Below are 19261 nucleotides of genomic sequence, written 5' to 3'. Positions count from 1 at the left end.
AGGGATCGGTGCTAGGACCCCAACTATTCACAATATATATTAATGATTTGGATGAGGGAACAAAATGTAACATCTCAAAGTTTACAGATGGTACCAAGTTGGGTGGGAGGGTAAACTGTGACGAGGATGCAGAGATCCTACAGCATGATCTGGACAGGTTGGACGACTGGGCAAATCAAAGGCAGATGCAGTATAATTTGGATAAGTGTGAGGTTATTCACTTTGGAAGTAAAACAGGAAGGCAGATTACTACCTGAATGGTTGTAAATTGGGAGAGGGGAGTGTGCAGCGGGACCTGGGTGTCCTTGTGCACCAGTCGCTGAAGGTAAGCATACAAGTGCAGCAGACGGTAAAGAAGGCTAATAGTGTGTTGGCCTTCATTGTGAGAGGTTTCCAGTACAGAAGCGGGCATGTGTTGCTGCAATAATATAGGGCCTTGGTGAGGCCACACCTAGATTAGTGTGTGCAGTTTTGGTCTCCTTTTCTGAGGAAGGATGTTCTTGCTCTCGAGGGAGTGCAGCGAAGGTTTACCAAACTGATTCCAGAGATGGCAGGATTATCATACAAGGAGAGATTGACTAGGTTAAGATTGTTCTCGGAGTTCAGAAGAATGAGAAGGGATCTCGTAGAGACTTATAAAATTCTAACAGGACTAGACAGGGTAGATGCAGGGAAGATGCTCCCAATGATGGGTGTGCCCCGAACCAGGGGTCACAGTCTGAGGATTCAGGGTAAACTATTTTGGACAGAGTTGACTAGACATTTCTTCACCCAAAGAGTGGTGAGCCTGTGGAATTCATTACCATAGGAAGTAGTTGATGCTAAAACATTGGATATATTCAAGAGGCGGGTAGATATAGCACTTCGGGAGAATGGGATCAAAGGCTATGGGGAGAACGCAGGATTGGGCTATTGAATTGGATGATCAGCCATGATTGCAGGCTCGAAGGGCCAAAAGGCCTCCTCCTGCTCCTGCCTTCTATGTATCTATGTATCTAAGTATCGACTTAGGGCTCGACTTAACCAACCTCAGTTCCATTACACAACTAAATTCCGCGTCCCCCTCCTCCCTCACACCATGATTAGCTCGTGAATCCGAATCCGGAATCACTCCTCATAACCTTTTCACAAATCTGGTATCATCCCAATTGGGTACATACACATTACCAAAACCACTGGCGTCCTCACTAGCACCCCACTCACTATCACAAACCTTGTCCCGGGTTCCGCACCTCCCTGGTCCCTGTAAACCCTGTTTTCTTGCTCAGGAAGATGGCAACCTCCCTCGACTTCAAATCAAACCCCAAGTAAAACACTTGCCCCACCCATCCCTTCCTCAACCTCATCTGATCCTTCACCTGACGATGCATCTCCTGCAAGAAAATCACCTCCGTTTGCAAATACATCAGCTGTGCGAACACCCGGGACCGTTTAACCGGCCCATTTAACCTGCAGACATTCCACATCCCAATTCACACTGGAAGCTTCCACTTCCACTAATGTCTCCCATCACCACCATTAGGCACCGCCCCTCCCATCCTCACTCTAAACCGGACCCACCCAAGATGGCTCCCCACCCTGTCCATGACTGAACTCATCCTTCATAACTGCCACGTCGCCTCCACACCCTCACAACACTGGCTAACCACGCCGCCACCCAGCATCCCCCCCTCCCCCCACACACTTCACTTCCGTTCACTAGCATTTCCCTTTACTCCCTCCGGCAGACCTACTTTCCGCAGATTTTGCTGCCTGGACCTACTTTCCTGGTCCTCCACCCGCAGTGACTTACACATATACCCCAGAATCGCCATCTCTGCCTCCAACCACATACTACGGTCACTCTGGTCGGATACCACCGTCTCCACTTCTTGGATAGTCGCCCCCGGTGTCTCGAGGCACTTCTCCACCCGTTCCAGGGTCAAGCGAAGAGGTGCCACTGCCCCCTCAATTGCCTTTGACCAGTCGTTCTGCATTTCCTTTCGTTGCAGACGAAATACCTTCTTGATGAAACTCATCAACTGCTCCATTTGCAGTTTTCCAGCTGATGACCCCCCCCGGTCATTTTTGTAATTGTTGCTGCGCCATGAGCATCGTCCAATTCTTTTGCCAGGTCTTTCTGCCGAGTTTGGTAAACATGCCCATCCAGGGGAGAACCTCTCCCCCTACACTCCCTGCACCCCTTTTCTGCCGAAACTACATCAAAACTTGGGTAAAAAGGGCCAAAGCCAACGCCTTCTAGCAGGAGCCGCCCTGTGTGTGACCACTCACTCCATGGTCATCACTGGAAGTCCCAAGCCCACACTTTAGAATTAATTTCATGACTGGGGAGCTGAACATGCTGGCCAGACCAGCTTCTCAGAGACCAGGTCACTACTTTGAAAGGGTGCCCCGATCTCTAAGGGGGCTTGTGGGTCCACCATACTCCCCACTCAAGGGCAGTGCCACCCCCACACACATGAACATTTACCACCCCCCTCCGGGTGATGACACTCGCTATGGGGTTGCAGGGGGCCCCTCTTTTCAGGCCTTCCCACACCCCCTTTTTGGCCCTCCCTTCCAGGACCCCCACCCTTCACCTCCCCCTTACCAACCAGAGGGGTCTCTTCATAACCACTCTGCCCCCCTACCCTGCTTTCATGGGCATGGCTCCCCCAGGTACTGACTCTTGGCAGCCAGGCACTCTGGCACTGTCACCCTGGCAGCACTCCTGCCAACTTTGCAGTGCCACCGGGCACTTTGACAGTGCCAAGTTGCCAACCTGGCAGTGCCACGGTGCCCACTTTGCAGGGGGAGGGGCAGGAAGCCACCCTGCCCTATCCCTGACTACTCAGGGGCCTCCCTGGGTGCCATTCCACCTGGTCTACATTTGTGTGGAGCAGTACTGAATGGCACCCGGCTGAGGACTCCCTGAGGAGGCCATTAGATGGCAAGAGGCTGGTAGATCCCGGGTGACCGTGTCTAGGTGGGTTTAAAACTGACTTAGGCACGCAAGGCTTGGGCATGTCCATTGTTGGGCGGGATCCTGATTGCGATGCCTCGGGAAGTCTAGGGTGATCTCGTAAGGGAGGCTGGTGGAAGGCTTCTCCGGGCATCTCCCGGCCTTGAAGCGCTCCTGTTCGGGGGCAGCCGCTAGATCACACCCATAGTCTAGAAATGACCACCAGGGACATTAGAAGATGAATGCTTTACGCAATGATGTGACATTTCTCTGTCTGTTATTTTTAACAGAGATGTTAACTCATTTCTTTTAAATAGGCTAATGCCTCCTGTAAAATAGTGGCCAAAGTGACTTTACATGAGCAAGTTACACATCTCTCTGCTAATAGACCAGGAAACATTCAGAGGCGAATACAATTTTAACTAGAAATCTGAAGCAAATGTTACCATATGAATTAATGTAAACACTAATCCTTGAACAGTAAACTTCGTGTTATCCAGCATTCTACTGACCAGTATTATCTAGTAACTGGAATGTCTGACAGGTCAATATTTTTTTTATAAGCCAATCACTTGCAGTGCTCAGATAATGCATTATTATTTTAAAAGTTATAATAATAATAGATTGTAAACCTTTAGAAGTTGCTTGCAGGCTTTACATTGAAATTATTAAATTATTCAGTCAGTTTTGGTTATTGTACCTGAGCAAAGATATACCGCACATTGTCTTGCATGCAAAGTACTGTTTTTTTTTCAAAAACAAATTTAAAGTACCCAATTATTTTTTCCCAATTAAGGGGCAATTTAGTGAGGCCAATCCACCTACCCTGCACATCTTTGTGTTGTGGGGGTGAGACCCACGCAAACATGGGGAGAATGTGCAAACTCTACACAGACAGTGACCTGGGGCTAGGATCGAACCCGGGTCTCGGTGCCGTGAGGCAGCAGTGCTAACCACTGCACGGCCCCTGAAAAGTACTGTTAACTGGCATATTGGTACCCCAAGCATACCAGATAACAAAGGTTTTAATATCATTTATAGTCTGATTATGCTGCTTAATATGCGCATAGTAATCATAGTTAGTTGGTACTCAGACTCTTGCAATTAAGACTCAAACTAAATAAAACTTATACACCAAGGTAGTCTGGTGACTTCCTAATGTGTAATATATTCCTCTTTAAAAAAAAAAACGGAATAATGTAAGTGTACAGGTTGAGCGTCTCATCCAAAATTCCCCAAAATTTCAAATTCTGCACTTTTTTTTCCCGAGCGGTGATGTGACATCACAAGTGGGAAATCCCACAAGATTCCCGGGCATCGCGCAGTTCCCAATGCATGCCGCACATGCGCAGTTCCCAACACACTCCGCACATGGGCAGTTCCTAATGTTTCGCACATGCGCAGTTCCCAATGTGCACCGCCGCACATGCACAGTATATTCCGATATTCAAAAAATTTTGAAATCCGATACACACTCTGCCCCAAGCATTGCGGATAAGCGATACGAAAAAGGACAGGAAAGGACCAACTGGTCCACCAAGCTTGTCCCATCACTACATACTCAGCAGCCACCCATCCCACACTCGTCAGCCACCCTTTCCACTCCAGTTAAATTTATGCAATCTCCAGGGAGATGCAAAGAAACCAAAGGCCAATTTAGGCGGAGGGATGGGATGTCGCTTGGGAGATGCAAGAAATTACTCTCCAAATTCCAATGGTTATCAAGCAAGCATCAGGACTGGGCTTTGTTAACTCATCTATCATCCATAAATCAAGATGTCTTCCACCCCAGTCCCCTTTTGAACACTTGCAACACTCATGCACAGAACACCTATCCCTACCTCCTAAGCTAACTTTTACTGATTTCTCATCGGTGTCCCTTTCTTTTCTAAATTAAATAACCTATCCATGAGGACAGAATCTAATCTCTCCATTAGTTTATAATCATTATTCATATTTCTCTCAAAGTCTATTACAAAATATTAAGGCACAGCTCCCCAAGTATGTCCTGATAACTAAGGTTCTTAAATTAGCCACTGATCAAATAATCGTCTTCTTAACCTTTTCCAGGACTTTGATAAATGCGAAATCCATGAAAGATTCAAAATTGGATACAGTGCTCTAGATCAGTTTGATCAACATCTTTTACAAGTATCCTTTTTAAAATGTTTCCAATTTAGCGTGGCCAATCCGCCCACCCTGCATATTTTTGGGTTGTGGAGGTGAGATCTTTGACAAGAATCCTAATAATTTTCCACAACATTCTCCCAGCACTAGCCAGTGACCTTAAAAGACTTGCGAACCACAACTCCCAGGTTCTTCTACCACTCAGCAGCTTAGAATGTGCAATCGTGTAAGGTGTGTACAAACTTGGAATTTCCCCAAAATGGATCATAATGCATTTATCCATACAGAATCAGATATATTGGTGGGGGGGGGGGGGGGGGGAGGGGTGGGGGGGGGGGGGGGGGGGGGGGGAGCGAGACGGGACGGACAACACACGCAGACTCATTCTTCTAATGTATCTCAATCCACCTGCATCATTTTTATTTCCATCAAAGGTCTTGGGCGCGATTCTCCGCTTCCGTCCGGCATCGGGAAGGCCGTCGTGAAATCGGCCGAGTTTCACGACGGCGTTGGAGGCCGTTCCTCGCACCCTATTCACCCCCCCCCCCCCCCCCCCCCCCCGGGGGCTAGGAGCGGCGTGCCGTAAATCTCGGCCTCCGGGAATGACACCTCCGGCGCGCCGAATGACGTCAGCCGCGCATGCGCAGGTTGGCCGGCTCCAACCCGCGCATGCGCGGTTGCCGTCTTCCCCTCCGCTGCCCCGCAAGACGTGGCGGCTTGATCTTGCGGGGCGGCGGAGGGGAAAGAGTGCATCCCTTGGAGACGCCGGCCCGACGATAGGTGGGCACCGATCGCGGGCAGTCCCCTCCCGAGCACGGCCGTGGTGCTCACTCCCCTCTCCACCCCCCACAAGCGAACCTTTGGCGCCATGTTCACGACGGCAGCAACCAGGTGTGGTTGCCACCGGCGTGAACACGTCGGGAACGTCAGGCCGCTCGGCCCATCCGGGCCGGAGAAACGCCGCTCGCCGTGAGAAACGGCAAGCGGCGATTCTCCATGCGGGGGTGTGGGAGAATTGCGGGGGGTGCCAGGGCGGCGTGTCGTGATTCGCCCGGCCCTCACGCGATTCTCCCACTCGGCGTAGGGAGGGGAGAATGGCGCCCCTTAAGTTCTGCATGTTTCTTTCTTTTCCTTCTTTTTAAATTTAGAGGACCCAATTCTTTTTTTTTTCTTTTTTTACAATTATGGGGCAATTTAAAATGGCCAATCCACCAAGCCTGCACATCTTTGGGTTGTGGGGATCAGGCCCACGCAAACATGGGGAGAATGTGCAAACTCCACACGATCAGTGTCCCGGGGCCGGGATCGAACCCGGGTCTTCGACACCGTGGGACAGCAGTGTTAACCACTGCGCCACCGTGCCGCCCCTCTGCATGTTTCTTAATCTTCCAAATTTCAGCAATTTTCTGATGTTAGCATCCAAATCAATAATAAAGATTGTGAACAGTGCTAAAACCAATTCCTGCAGGACTCTACTGTGACCAGGCCTAATGGCAAACTGTGACTTTTATTAACTCCCTTACGCGGGTACAACCAAGTCACTAACCAACCAGAGATCTCACAGCAAATCTCCCAAGATACAATCTTACTTAGAAGTCTGTGTGCTGCATATTATCAAAGGCTTTTTTATACAAAATGTTAACCAGGCTTTCATTATCTATCAACTTCGTAATCTCCTCAAAAATCCAAATTGGTAAAACTCCTTTTTGCAGCAGCCACGCCTGCAATTTCCTAATAACCCCTTCTCTACATAAAGCATCTCCAATAATCCCGTCTAACAAATTGCCGACAACTTAAGTTAACAGACGTGCAGTTTCCTAGTGCTAACTCATTGTCCTTTTTTAAACGTAGACATCACACGGGTCTCTTCCCTGTAGATGGGAACAATCTTGGCGATTACTGCATATATGAGCCAGCACATATCAGCCAGTATAACGTAGTTCAGCTTGCTTTAAGTTTCCACAGTCACTTTTACACATACAATTTTAGCATCAACTGTAGTGCAGCATTATTAACTTGGCGTCATCTTCAGTACCGAAGAGTGATACAAAGTAGTCACTTAAAACTTCAGCCATATGTTGGGATTCCACCCAAATCTGTCTTGCAGGGCTCCTCAATGGTTTTATGCAATCATTAATGGCAGATTTCCAATTTATAATATGGATTTGCGGTGTTGGGTGACTCTGAGGCAGCTCCTAGCCCAATCTGAATGTGATTTCCTGTTTCCAATGGAACCACTTTAAGATGTCTGTCAGTGATGTGACCACAGTGTTGGCTCATCATTGGTTATCCTCTCTTGTCATATTCTCCAGTCTTGGACTACTTATTTTCCTTCTACAGCACAGTGCAGAAAAGAAAATCCAACCAAATGCACTTTAAGAATGAAGAACAGAGTAAATATATTCAGTAGAACACTATTCAGCCCCTCAAGCCTCTCCTGCCATTCAATGCGGTCATAGCTGATCTGTGACCTAACTCCATACTCCATAAACCTGCTTATTCATTTTAAATATACTTAACATTTTCAATTTATTCAGCAACTAGTGGGCATGTAAAATTCAAGTAATAAATATTTCCCTATTAAAATGTGATTAACTTTTCATCATTCTTAAATATGTACATACCACAATTCTGCTGTTGTGTGACACATCTCAAGTTTGTATGTCTCTTCATAAAATAAGTGGCAAGACGAAAATTGTTTCCTGCAAAACAAATGTGGAAATTAATGCACTGTAGAAAACAAAATTTGAACGCATCTCATATAACCAACTGCTGCCATGATGTGCCCTTCAGATCTACTTCATTTGTTTACAATGTTCCTAGATTATCTTGTGGCTGGATCATAGCCTTTTCTATTACATAAAGGTGTTGCTCTGCTTCTTCTAATTGGCTATAATGCAGTATAAAGTGGAGAACTGGTATCGGTTGTCATTGAGTGGCTAAGGCTCTAGGGGTTGCTGAGCGTCCTGTGAATGAGGTGCAGCCTTTCAGAGACTGTATCCTGGCACGATGAGCAAAATACTGCTATTGAAATTGTTCCTCTTCTCTGGATTAATCTAAAGTGAAATTACACAATGAAGAATCTCAATTTATGCTATTCAATTTCACCAATGCACTGTATAAATATTATGGGCCTGAAATTCTTTGACACACGTTCTGCCAGAATTGTGGTGCAGCAGGACTTCTGGTTGCACTCTGCCGCAGCATTAATCCTGCCTTAAATCACAGAGAAGACTAATAGAATGGTTACAGTGAAAAAGGTCATTCAGTCAGGTCGGTGCTCACTATGAAGAAGCAATTCACCTACTGCTGCTCCCCTACCTCCCTGTAGCCCTGCACATTCTTCCTTTTCAAATAATAATCCAATTCCCTCTTGAAAGCCTCTATTGAACCTGCCTCGACCACACTCTTCAGCAGAACATTCCAGATTTACTTGCTGTGCAAATTTTGTTTTCTGATGTCACTATAGCTTCTTTTGCCAATTACCGCATATCTGTGTCCTCTGGTTCTCAATCCTTCCACCAATGGGAACAGCTTCCCCCTATCTAGTTTGTCCAAACCCCTCATAATTTTGAATACCTTTATCAGATCGCCTCTCAACCTTCTGCTCTCCAAAGAAAATAGTTCCAACTTCTCCAATCTATCTCTAGAATCATTTGAGTGAATCTTTTCACACTGTCTCTAAAGCCTTCACATTTTTCCTGAAGTGTGGTGCTCAGAACTGGATGCAATACTCCAGTTGTGGCCAAACCAGTGTTTTGTACGAGTTTAACACTCTATGCCATAAATGATAAAACCTAGTTTGCTGTATGTATTATTAGCTTCTCTCTCAACTTGTTCTGCTACCTTGATTCATGCATGTACACACCCAGGTCCCTCTGGTCCTGCACCCCCTTTTGAATTGTACCCTGTTTTTATATTGTCTCTCCAAGTTTTTTCGATCAGAATGAATCTCTGCATTAAATTTCATTTGCTCACCCATTTCACAGATCTATGTCTTTATAAGTTCTAACACTATCCTTCACACACGAGACAACATATCCAAGTTTTGTGACATCCACAAATTTTGAAATTCTGCCCTGTACACCAAGGTCATTATTCTAGATCAGTAAGAGCAGGGGTCTGAACACCAAGTCTGGGGAAGTCCATGAGAAGCTGTCTCAATTTCCTGTCACTCAGCCAATTTTGTATCGCTGTTGCTACTGTCCCTTTTATTCCATGACTCCAACATTGCTCACAAGTTTGTTGTGCTGTACTGTATCAAATGTCCTTTAGAAGTCCATGTACATAACATCACATCAACAGCATTATCCTCATCAATCCTCTCTGTTACCTCATCAAAATACTCAAGCAAGTTGGTTAAACAGGGTTTGCCCATAACAAATATGTTCTAGTTTTCCTTAATTAACCCACATTTGCCCAAGTGAACATTAATTTTGTCCCGGGTTATCGTTTCTAGAAGCTTCCCTACCACCAAGGTTAAATCCTGGGGTGGGTTCAATTAAAAAAGGAAGCGGGCCTCTATGCCAGTCCCTGCATATCCACCCTTCAGGAATATCAGATTGGCATTATGCTGCTCCAATGGAAAGGTTAGTTAAATTGTAGATTGTTAAATAAATGCTGTTTTTTCTCTTTGCCATTTTCAAATGGACATTGTGCTGTTTTGGAAAACCAGGATCAGATTCCCACTTCTATGATGCCTGCAACATTCAGGGAAAGTTTTAGCTGGTTGCAAATGGAAATAGGGGGTTTTCTGGTGGGGCTTTTATTCCCCAAGCTCACTTTATTTCAATTATACTCAATTCCTGATAATGCCTCCTCATTCCTGCAAGCACTAGCTCGTCCTCCCAGGCCCAGGAATTGTGGGGTCCATGATCAGAGGTTGTCTTCTCTAGCAATGACAACGGAATTGTGCAGGGTGTGGAATACTCCAGTACTATTGCAATTGTTGTTGCACTTGGTGCAAATTGAAGACAGACGTGGAAGACATTCTTTTTTCTCCCATACAAAGTGCAATAGTATAGTCTATTTAAAAGGGTATGTATCCTGCAGTCTATCCAAAGAATAACTCGTCTCAGCTGTGACAGACAACCAGGGATGTAGAAGCCAAAATTCTAATACAGGTTGTCATGCTAACCTATTCCATAAAATACTGCACTAACTCATTTTGTGAATAGAATTTTGAATAGCTGCATTTAATGTGCTGCCCTTAACACCTTTGGTGTGTGTGCAAATGATTAGGTGCACAGAGTGACAAAAGATGAGGGGAAGTCATTATTCAAAGGCAGTTCCTTGGGAAAATTGTAAAATTTCTCAAATTGAAAAAAATGTGCATCATTTTAAAACTCTACATATATTTTAACTAGATTACATATACCGTAGATTTGTACATCATTGATGCAAACAAATAATAATCTTTATTAGTGTCACAAGTAGGTTTACATTAACACTGCAATGAAGTTACTGTGAAAATCCCCTAGTCGCCTGTTCGGGTACACGGAGGAAGAATTCAGAATGTCCAATTTACCTACCAAACATGTCTTTCGGGACTTGTGGGAGAAAAACGGAGCGCCTGGGGGAAACCCACGCAGACACGTGGAAAACGTGCAGACTCCGCACAGACAGTGACCCAGCCGGGAATCGAACCTGGGTCCCTGGTGCTGTGAAGCAACAGTGCTAACACAATACAAAACAGGAGATATAGGTCATTCAGCTCCTCAAGCCTGCTTTGCCATTCAATAAGATCATGGCATATTTATTTCTGTTTTCAATTCTACATTCCCATTTACTTTGATTCCATTGCCTAAGAATCTATCTACTTGCAACTTAAAATTATTCAATGACCCCCACCTCCACTGCCTTGGGCAGAGAGCTCCAAAGTTGCACAACCCACAGAGAAAGAAATTCTTCTAATCTCTGACGTGGAAGGACGACCCATAATTTTGAACATAGAACATAGAACATAGAACAGTACAGCACAGAACAGGCCCTTCGGCCCTCAATGTTGTGCCGAGCCATGATCACCCTACTCAAACCCACGTATCCACCCTATACCCGTAACCCAACAACCCCCCCCCTTAACCTTACTTTTTAATTAGGACACTACGGGCAATTTAGCATGGCCAATCCACCTAACTCGCACATCTTTGGACTGTGGGAGGAAACCGGAGCACCCGGAGGAAACCCACGCACACAGGGGGAGGATGTGCAGACTCCACACAGACAGTGACCCAGCCGGGAATCGAACCTGGGACCCTGGAGCTGTGAAGCATTTATGCTAACCACCATGCTACCCTGCTGCCCCAAAATTTAGAGTACCCAATTCATTTTTCCAATTAAGGGGCAATTTAGCGTGGCCAATCCACCTAGCCTGCACATCTTTGGGTTGTGGGGGCGAAAGCCACGCAAACATGGGGAGAATGTGCAAACTCCACACGGACAGTGACCCAGAGCCGGGATCAAACCTGGGACCTCAGCGCCGTGAGGCAGCAGGGCTAACCCACTGCGCCACCGTGCTGCCCTCACTAAAATTTACAGTGCCTAATTATTTTTTTTCCAATTGAGGGGCAATTTAGCGTGGCCACTCCACCTACCCTGCACATCTTTGTGTTGTAGGGGTGAAACCCACACAGACGTGAGGAGAATGTGCCAATTCCACGCGGACAGTGACCCAGGGCCGGGATTCGAACCCGGGTCCTCAAAGCCGTAGTCCCAATGCTAATCACTGCGCCACATGCCGCTCTTAAATTTAAAACAGTGTTCCCTAGTTCTAGACTTACCCACAAGAGGAAACATCCTTTCCACGTCTACTTTGTCAAGATCATCAAGGATCTTATATACGTCAATCAAATCACCCCTCACTCTTTGTAAACTCCAGTGGAAACAAATCCCAGCCTTTCCTCACAAGACAGCCCACTTGTTCCAGGTATCAATCTAGTAAACCTCCTCTGAACCATCTCCCATCCATTTACATCCTTCTATAAATAAGGAGACCAAAACTGCTCTCAGTATTCATGATGTGGTCTCACCAAGGCCGTGTATAACTGAAGTAGAACATCCTTGATAAAGCATAGCATTCAATTAGCCTTCTCAATTACTTGCAGTACCTGCCTACTAACGTTTTGTGACTCATGGACTAGAACACCTGGATCACTTTGCACCTTAGAATTCTGCAATTGTTCTGTTTAAGTAATACTCTGCGTTTTTATTCTTCCTGCCAAAGTGAACCAACTGCACACTTTCCCACATTATACTCCATCGACCAGACTTTTTTGCCCACTCACTAAACCTATCTATATCCAATTGCCCCTGTCTTATGTCATCTTCACAACATATTTTCCTACCTATCTTTGTGTCATCTGAAAATGTACCTATAATGCCTTCACTCCCCTCCTCTAAGTAATTGATATGAATTGTAAAAGGTTGAGGCACCAGCTCAGACCCTGCGGGATTCCACTCTTCACATCCTACCGATCAGAAAAAGACCCATTTATGCATACTCTCGGTTTTCTGCCAGTCCAGCCAATCATCTATCCATGCTAATCTGTTACCCACTACACCATGAGATTTATTTTACGCAATAACCTTTGATATGGCACCTTATCAAATGCCTTCTGGAAATCCAAGTACAATATATGTCTACAGGTTTCCCTTTATCCACAATGCACGTTACTCCATCAAAGAACTCCAATAAATTGATTCCCTTTCACGAAGCCAAGCTGATTCTTCCTGATTACCATGGGTTTTTCTAAGTGGCCAGCTATAATCTCCCTAACGAATGATTCTAAACACCTTTCCCACGACAGACGTCAAATTCACTAGTTTCCTGTTTTCGGCCTCCCTCCCTTCTTGAATAGAGGGATCATATTTGGATCCTTTCCAAAATCGAGAGCATTTTGGAAAACGAACACCAACGCATCTACTACTTCATTAGCCACCTCTTGTAAGACCTTAAGATGAACTCCGTCAGCACCTGGAGACTTTTAGTCCACAGCTCCATCAGTTTGCTCAGTAAGGCTTCCCTAGTGATTGCAAATTCACCAAGTTCTTCTCTCCCTTCCACCTCCAGATTTGCAGATATTATTGGAATGATTTCTGTATCCAAAATATGTGTTCATTTCATGCACAATTTCCTTTTTATCTACTATTTACTCCCCATTGTCACTCTCTAGAGGACCAACACTCATGTTACCTACTCTCTTCATTTTTAAATACGTGAAGAAACTCTTATATCTGTTTTACATTTCTAGTTAGCTTCATCTCATGCTCTAATTTCTTTCTCCTAATGAACCCTTTAGTCATTCCCTGCCGTTCTTTATATTCTGACCAATCATCAGACCCGCCACTCATCTTTATGCAATTTCTACACTTTGTCCTTAAGTTTGATACTGAAGGCTCTCTCGACTTCTGACGGCGGAGGGCAATGGTCGCGCGAGAGGAGCTCCGGAGGGGGGGGGGGGATTATAATTGCGTCCCGTCCCCCCCACGAAGAACGTGCGCACGGGCGCGCGAGCTCGGCCGACTGGGCCCCCGCACGGTGGGAGAGAAAGAAGAGGAGCGACCCGGACTCCGAGGCGGAGCGGGGCCGGAGACCCGAGCGCTCGGGGACGAAGCGAGCGGCAGGAGAAGCACGAGGGGAGAGCCCCCCCCCAGGGGAGAAGGAGAGGAGGCCACAAGGGACCGGAGCGGTAAGCTGCGGCCCAGGGGTAGGAAAGGTACACGGGAGGAGCCGGAGACCAAGGAGCGACCAGAGAGAGTCGCACCTCCCCCCCCCCACCAAATGGAGATGGCACAGCGGAGCGCGGGCCTGCAAGCCAGCCCGACCGACCGAGCCCCCCGCACAGCAGAACGCGGGCGGCAGTGGGGCAGCTGCCAGCAACGAGGCCCGACACCCCCCCACACCCGGCGGCAACCACCACGAGGTAGGCAGCGGCAGAACAAAGGGGGACTCCCGGCCCGACCAGAAGCCTTTCTCTCTCTCGCTGGTTCCAGGATGAATGAGGAGGAGAAAGTAGAAAACGAGAACTCCCTCTTTTGGTGGGGGGGGGGGGGGGGGGGGAGAGAGAGAGGACAAAAACAAAAGAAAAGAAAAACTTCAAAAAAGAAAACTGATGAAGGGACAGAACACGTCCTCTCTCCTTCCACGCTTCTCAGAAAAGAAAACCAGACTTACCTGAAAAGAGTATCTTCAGAGGGGGGGGGGAAGAGGGGAAGGGGGGGGGGGGGGGGGGGGTGGTGGAGAGAAAAAGAGGGGAAGGGGGGGGGGGGGGGAAGAGGAAATTAAAATGGAGGGGGAAAAAAGCCAGAAGGGAGCCAAAGCAGAGGGAGAATGGGCACCAAAAGCAAACGGGGCAATACACGAGCCCACTCAGACGAGCTAATGGAAGCCTCGCTGCAACTAAAAGAACTGGGCAGACAGGAGCTTTTTTCCCCTGGGCCAGAGGGGAACTGGAAGACAGCCTTTGCCGAGGTGCTGAGGGATCACCAGCAAGAAAGCAAGGTAGGGATCAAAGCAGACATGGAGGCCGCACTCCAGACAGCAATAGCTCAGGCCCTGGCAGAGGTGCAGCTTGCCCTGGGCAGAGCAGAGAAGAAACTGGAACCCAGGAGAAACTGGAAACCCAAAAGGCGACCATTATGGAGCTGGAGAGGACTTCGACTGACATGAGCGACCGGATCACAGCCCTGAAGAGGTGGCGAAACTGGGCACAACGCAGGGGAGCCTGAAGGGCAGGGTGGACGACCAGGAAAACCGCTCAAGAAGACAAAATGTCAGGATAGTGGGCCTACCAGAGGGGATCGAGGGTAGAAACCCCACGGCCTACGTGGCCGAGATGCTGGGCAACTTAGTGGGGAGGGAAACTTTCCCCAACCCACCAGAAATGGACAGAGCGCACCGGTCGCCGCGCCTGAAACCCAGGGCGGGGGAACACCCGAGGGCAGTTATAGCCAAACTGCACCGGTATAAAGACAGGGGAACAATCCTGCGCTGGGCCAGGCAAAACAGAATCTGCAGGTGGGAAGGACACTTTATTAGAGTGTACAAGGTCATTGGGGCAGACCTCGCCAGGAGATAGGCCGAATTTAATAGAGCAAAAGCAGTCCTTCACAGGAACAATGTGCGCTTTGGTATGCTGTACCCAGCGAAACTCGGGGTCACATACCAAGAAAGAGAGTATTTCTTTACAGCCCCCGCCGACGCAAACAAATTTATCGAAGAACATGAGCTGGAAAACCAACAGCGCGGGTAGAAACACGGGCCCCTCGTAAGGGGCAACAACACGCCGAGGGGGAGGGGTGTGAGGCAATGCCAGAGCCCCCGCCCCCATCCCCAACATGGTAAGTGCACCCTGAATAAAAAGCAAACCGCTACCCAACGAACCGACATAGGTGGGAAACCAGGCCCCAGCACAAGGGTATGAGAGCAGCGGAGAAGGGTGAGCAAACAGGGGGAGCGCAGGGTAGGGCGGGAGAAGAGTGGGCAAAAAAATGCAGAGGCTGGGCATGGGAGAAGCAAGACAGTAACTCCCTAGAGGGGGCTCACCGCACCAGCAAGAAAGCTAGCACCGGGGACATGCAAAAAAGCAGGGCTGCAGCGCGCCCCCAACAGAGGGGACGGTGCCAGGTAGAGGGCGGGTGGGAGCACTCAACAGAGGCGGAAGGGCAAATGGGGACAGGAGCAAGGGAAAGAGGGACAAGGGAGTGAAGGCACTGGGTGCGATCACCAGGTGGATATGGTTAATCCCACAGGAGCAAGGGGACAGAAGCCCCCCATCAGGATAGTCACCTGGAACGTAAGGGGACTCAAAGGCCCAGTGAAAAGATCCAGAGTCCTCAACCACCTAAGAAACATGAAGGCAGACATCATCTTCCTTCAAGAGACGCACCCGAGAGAGCAGGACCGACTGCGTGTAAGAAAGGGCTGGGTGGGACAGACCTACCATTCCTAATAAGGGATGAGGGCCAAGGGGGTGGCAATATTGGTCAGCAAATGGACGATGTTTAGGGCGACAAAGACGGTTACGGAACCAGGAGGACGGTACATCATGGTTAGCGTGACCTGAATGGGGCACCGGTAGTACTAGTTAGCGTGTACACGCCCAACTGGGACGACCTGAGCTTCATCAAGAAAACCATGGCAGAAATCCCTGACATAGCGACGCACCGACTAATCATGATGGGGGGGGGGGGGGGGGGGGGGGGGGGGGGAACGGGACTTCAACTGTGTACAGGACCCAATGACTGACAGATTGAACCCCGAGACGGGGAAAACCTCTGAGATCATTATTTAATCCTGTCACATTACCAAGTCTAATACAACCTCGCCCTAGTTGGTTTCAGAACGTGCTGCTGTAAGAAACTATCTCAAAAATATTCTATGAAACCCCTCATTCAGGCTACTATTGACAATCCGATTTCTTCACTTTATATGTGGATTAAAATCAGCCATGATTATTGCCGCCCCTTTATCACAAGCCCCCAATATTTATTTTTGCATACTTTGTCCTACATTACAGTTACAGCTAGGGGGTCTTTAGTCCACTCTCACGAATGCCCTTTCCCCCCGATTATTCCTCATCACTGCTTAAACCAATTCTATATCCTTATCTCCTGAAACAATGTTATCTCTAACTTTGCACCAATGCCACTCTTAATTAACAGTGCAACTCTTCCAGTTTTACCTTGCTTCCTCTTCTTTCTGAATACCATATACCCCATAATATTCAGGACCCAATTCCTTGCAATCCTATCTTTGTAAATCTAGCCTTGGCTGTTAGTGTATTTTCAGGTTTTTTTCTTTCTGTCCCTGCCATTCTCCCACCCTCATTTCTGATGTTACTATTTTACTCCCCTACCATGATTCTACCCCATGATTTGTTTTATCTACCCATGTTGATCCCTGCCCGCCCCCCCCCCCCCCCCCCCCCCCTGTTTAATTTAAAGCCCTCTCTGCTTTCCAAGTTATGGGGTATGCTAGAACATTGGTCTCACCACAGTCCAGATGCAGACAGTCCCAACAGTATGGCCCCCACTTTCTTCATTACTGATGCCAGTGACCTACAATCTCGGCCCAAGTCCAAAACCTCGAACAAGTACCGCCACTCCACCCGATCAGAAGCCTTCTTTGCATCCTTGGACACCACCACCTCCGGTACCAGAGCCCCCGACGGATTCCTTCTATTACTTGTGAGCTCCCTGCCCTTCACAAAGCCTGCTTGATCTTCTGCAACCACCCCCGGGACACAATCATCCATCCTCCCCACCAACAACTTAGCCAATACTTTCACATCTATTTTCAATAGTGATATGGGCCTTTACGACCCACAGTCCACCTGGTCCTTCCCCTTTTTCGGGATTAGTGTGATTACTGCCTGCATCATCATCTCCGGCAACTTCCCCTTCTCCTGTGCATCATTAAACGCCCACAACAGATGTGGTGCCAGGTCCATCGTAAATTCCTTACAAAATTCCGCCAGGTATCCATTTTAGTCCATGGACCTTCCCTGACCTCTTACACCTGATACTATCTAGCACCTCCCTCAGCCCCAGGGGCTCCTCCAATGCCTGCCTCTTTGCTTCCCCAACCTGGGGAAATTCCAGCTTGTCCAGAAACCTTCCCATGTCCCCCTCCTCTCCCCCCTAGTCCACCCCATAAAGTCCCTTGTAGTACTCCCTCATCACCTCGTTTATCTTTCCTGGCTCTGACACCACACCCCAGCTCATTTCTTCAATATTTCCCTGGACGTGGCCTGCCCCCGCAGCTGGTGCGCCAGCATGCGGCTCCCTTCTCCCTATACTCATATCGCACCCCTCTTGCCCTTCGCAGTTGCCCTACCGCTCCCCGACCCCTGTCAACCTGCCCCTGCAATATTTTCCTCCTCGCCAATCTCTCCGTGGTGGGAATCCTCGAATGTTGCCTGTCCACCTCCACTATGTCACTCACTAGACGGTCGTGTTCCTCCCTCCTTTCCCGATTCGAAGGTGCCTTAAACAAAATAATTTCCCTCCAGACCACAACGTTCAGTGCTTCCCAGAAAATGGCCGGCAACACCTCCCCATTCTGATTCGCCTTCACATACTCATTAATCGCCGACCGCATCTTATCACAAAAACCTCCATCCACCAACAACCCCGAGTCAAACCTCCACCCCGGCCTCTGCTCTCGTTCCGATCTAAACCGAATCTCCAGCCAGTGGAGTGCATGGTCCGAGATAATTATCCCCGCATACTCTGCCCCCTCCACCCCAACCAAAATCTCCCGACTCACTACAAAGTAATCAATCCTCGAATCCTCTTATAGATGTATGAAAATAAGGAATACTCCCTTCACCCTGGGTTCTGAAAGTCCATGGATAAACAAACAAAGAACAAAGAAAAGTACAGCACAGGAACAGGCCCTTCGACCTTCCAAGCCTGTGCCGACCATGCTACCCATCTAAACTAAACTATCCACCATACCTATCCTCTTCATAAACCCCCCCAAGCTCTCTTGCCATTCATATCCTACACATTGACCTGGAGCTCGACCTATCTACCCTTGGCTCTAGGACAGTGTTAAAATCGCCTCCCATGATCAACTGGTGTGTGGCCAAATCTGGGGTCGCTGCCATCAACCCCCTCATAAAATCGATGTCATCCCAATTTGGGGCATACACATTTACCAACACCACCGATGCCCCTTCCAAAACCCCACTCACAATCACATATCCCCCACCCGGATCCATCAGCTCATTCACACTCACAAATCCCATTTTGTTGCTTGTTAAAATCTCCACTCCCCTCTTTTTAAAATCAAATCCTGAGTGGAAAACCAGCCTACCCCTTCCTTAACCTAACCTAGTCCTTCACATGGAGGTGCGTCTCCGCTTTCAAGCTCCTGTGGTTCGCGAACACCCATGATCTTTTAACCGGCCCATTCAATCCCTGGACGTTTCACGTTACCAGCCTTACCGGAGGCATACGCCTCAATCCCCTCTACCGTCCGTCACCTTCCCCACTTAACACCCGCCCCCTTAATTCCACCGTATACCTAGCCCGTCCCAGATGGCTCCCTTCTCCGCCCCTGACCATGTCATCTCTCACCCCCGTCACGTCGCAACAACCTCCACGCGCTCCCTACCCCCGGCCAACCCTCTCGGCCTTCTCCCCCACCACCTCACCTCCGTTTACCAGCATTACCTGCTAGCGCGGCAG

At 48.1% G+C, this 19261-nt stretch overlaps 1 protein-coding gene across 1 annotated transcript in view; it reads right to left on the bottom strand.

The window, feature by feature from the left end:
• The window catches only part of LOC119971323 (SLX4 interacting protein), a 229150-nt gene that overhangs the window by 50809 nt on the left and 159080 nt on the right, over positions 1-19261 (bottom strand). The window contains 1 exon segment of the mRNA XM_038806719.1: positions 7693-7770. Coding sequence (XP_038662647.1) covers positions 7693-7770 — 78 coding nt within the window.

The sequence above is a fragment of the Scyliorhinus canicula genome, chromosome 1 (assembly GCF_902713615.1).
Source record: "Scyliorhinus canicula chromosome 1, sScyCan1.1, whole genome shotgun sequence".
Taxonomy (NCBI): Eukaryota; Metazoa; Chordata; class Chondrichthyes; order Carcharhiniformes; family Scyliorhinidae; genus Scyliorhinus; species Scyliorhinus canicula.
Note: the sequence above shows the minus strand (reverse complement) of the source record. Positions and strands in the feature narration are given on the sequence as shown.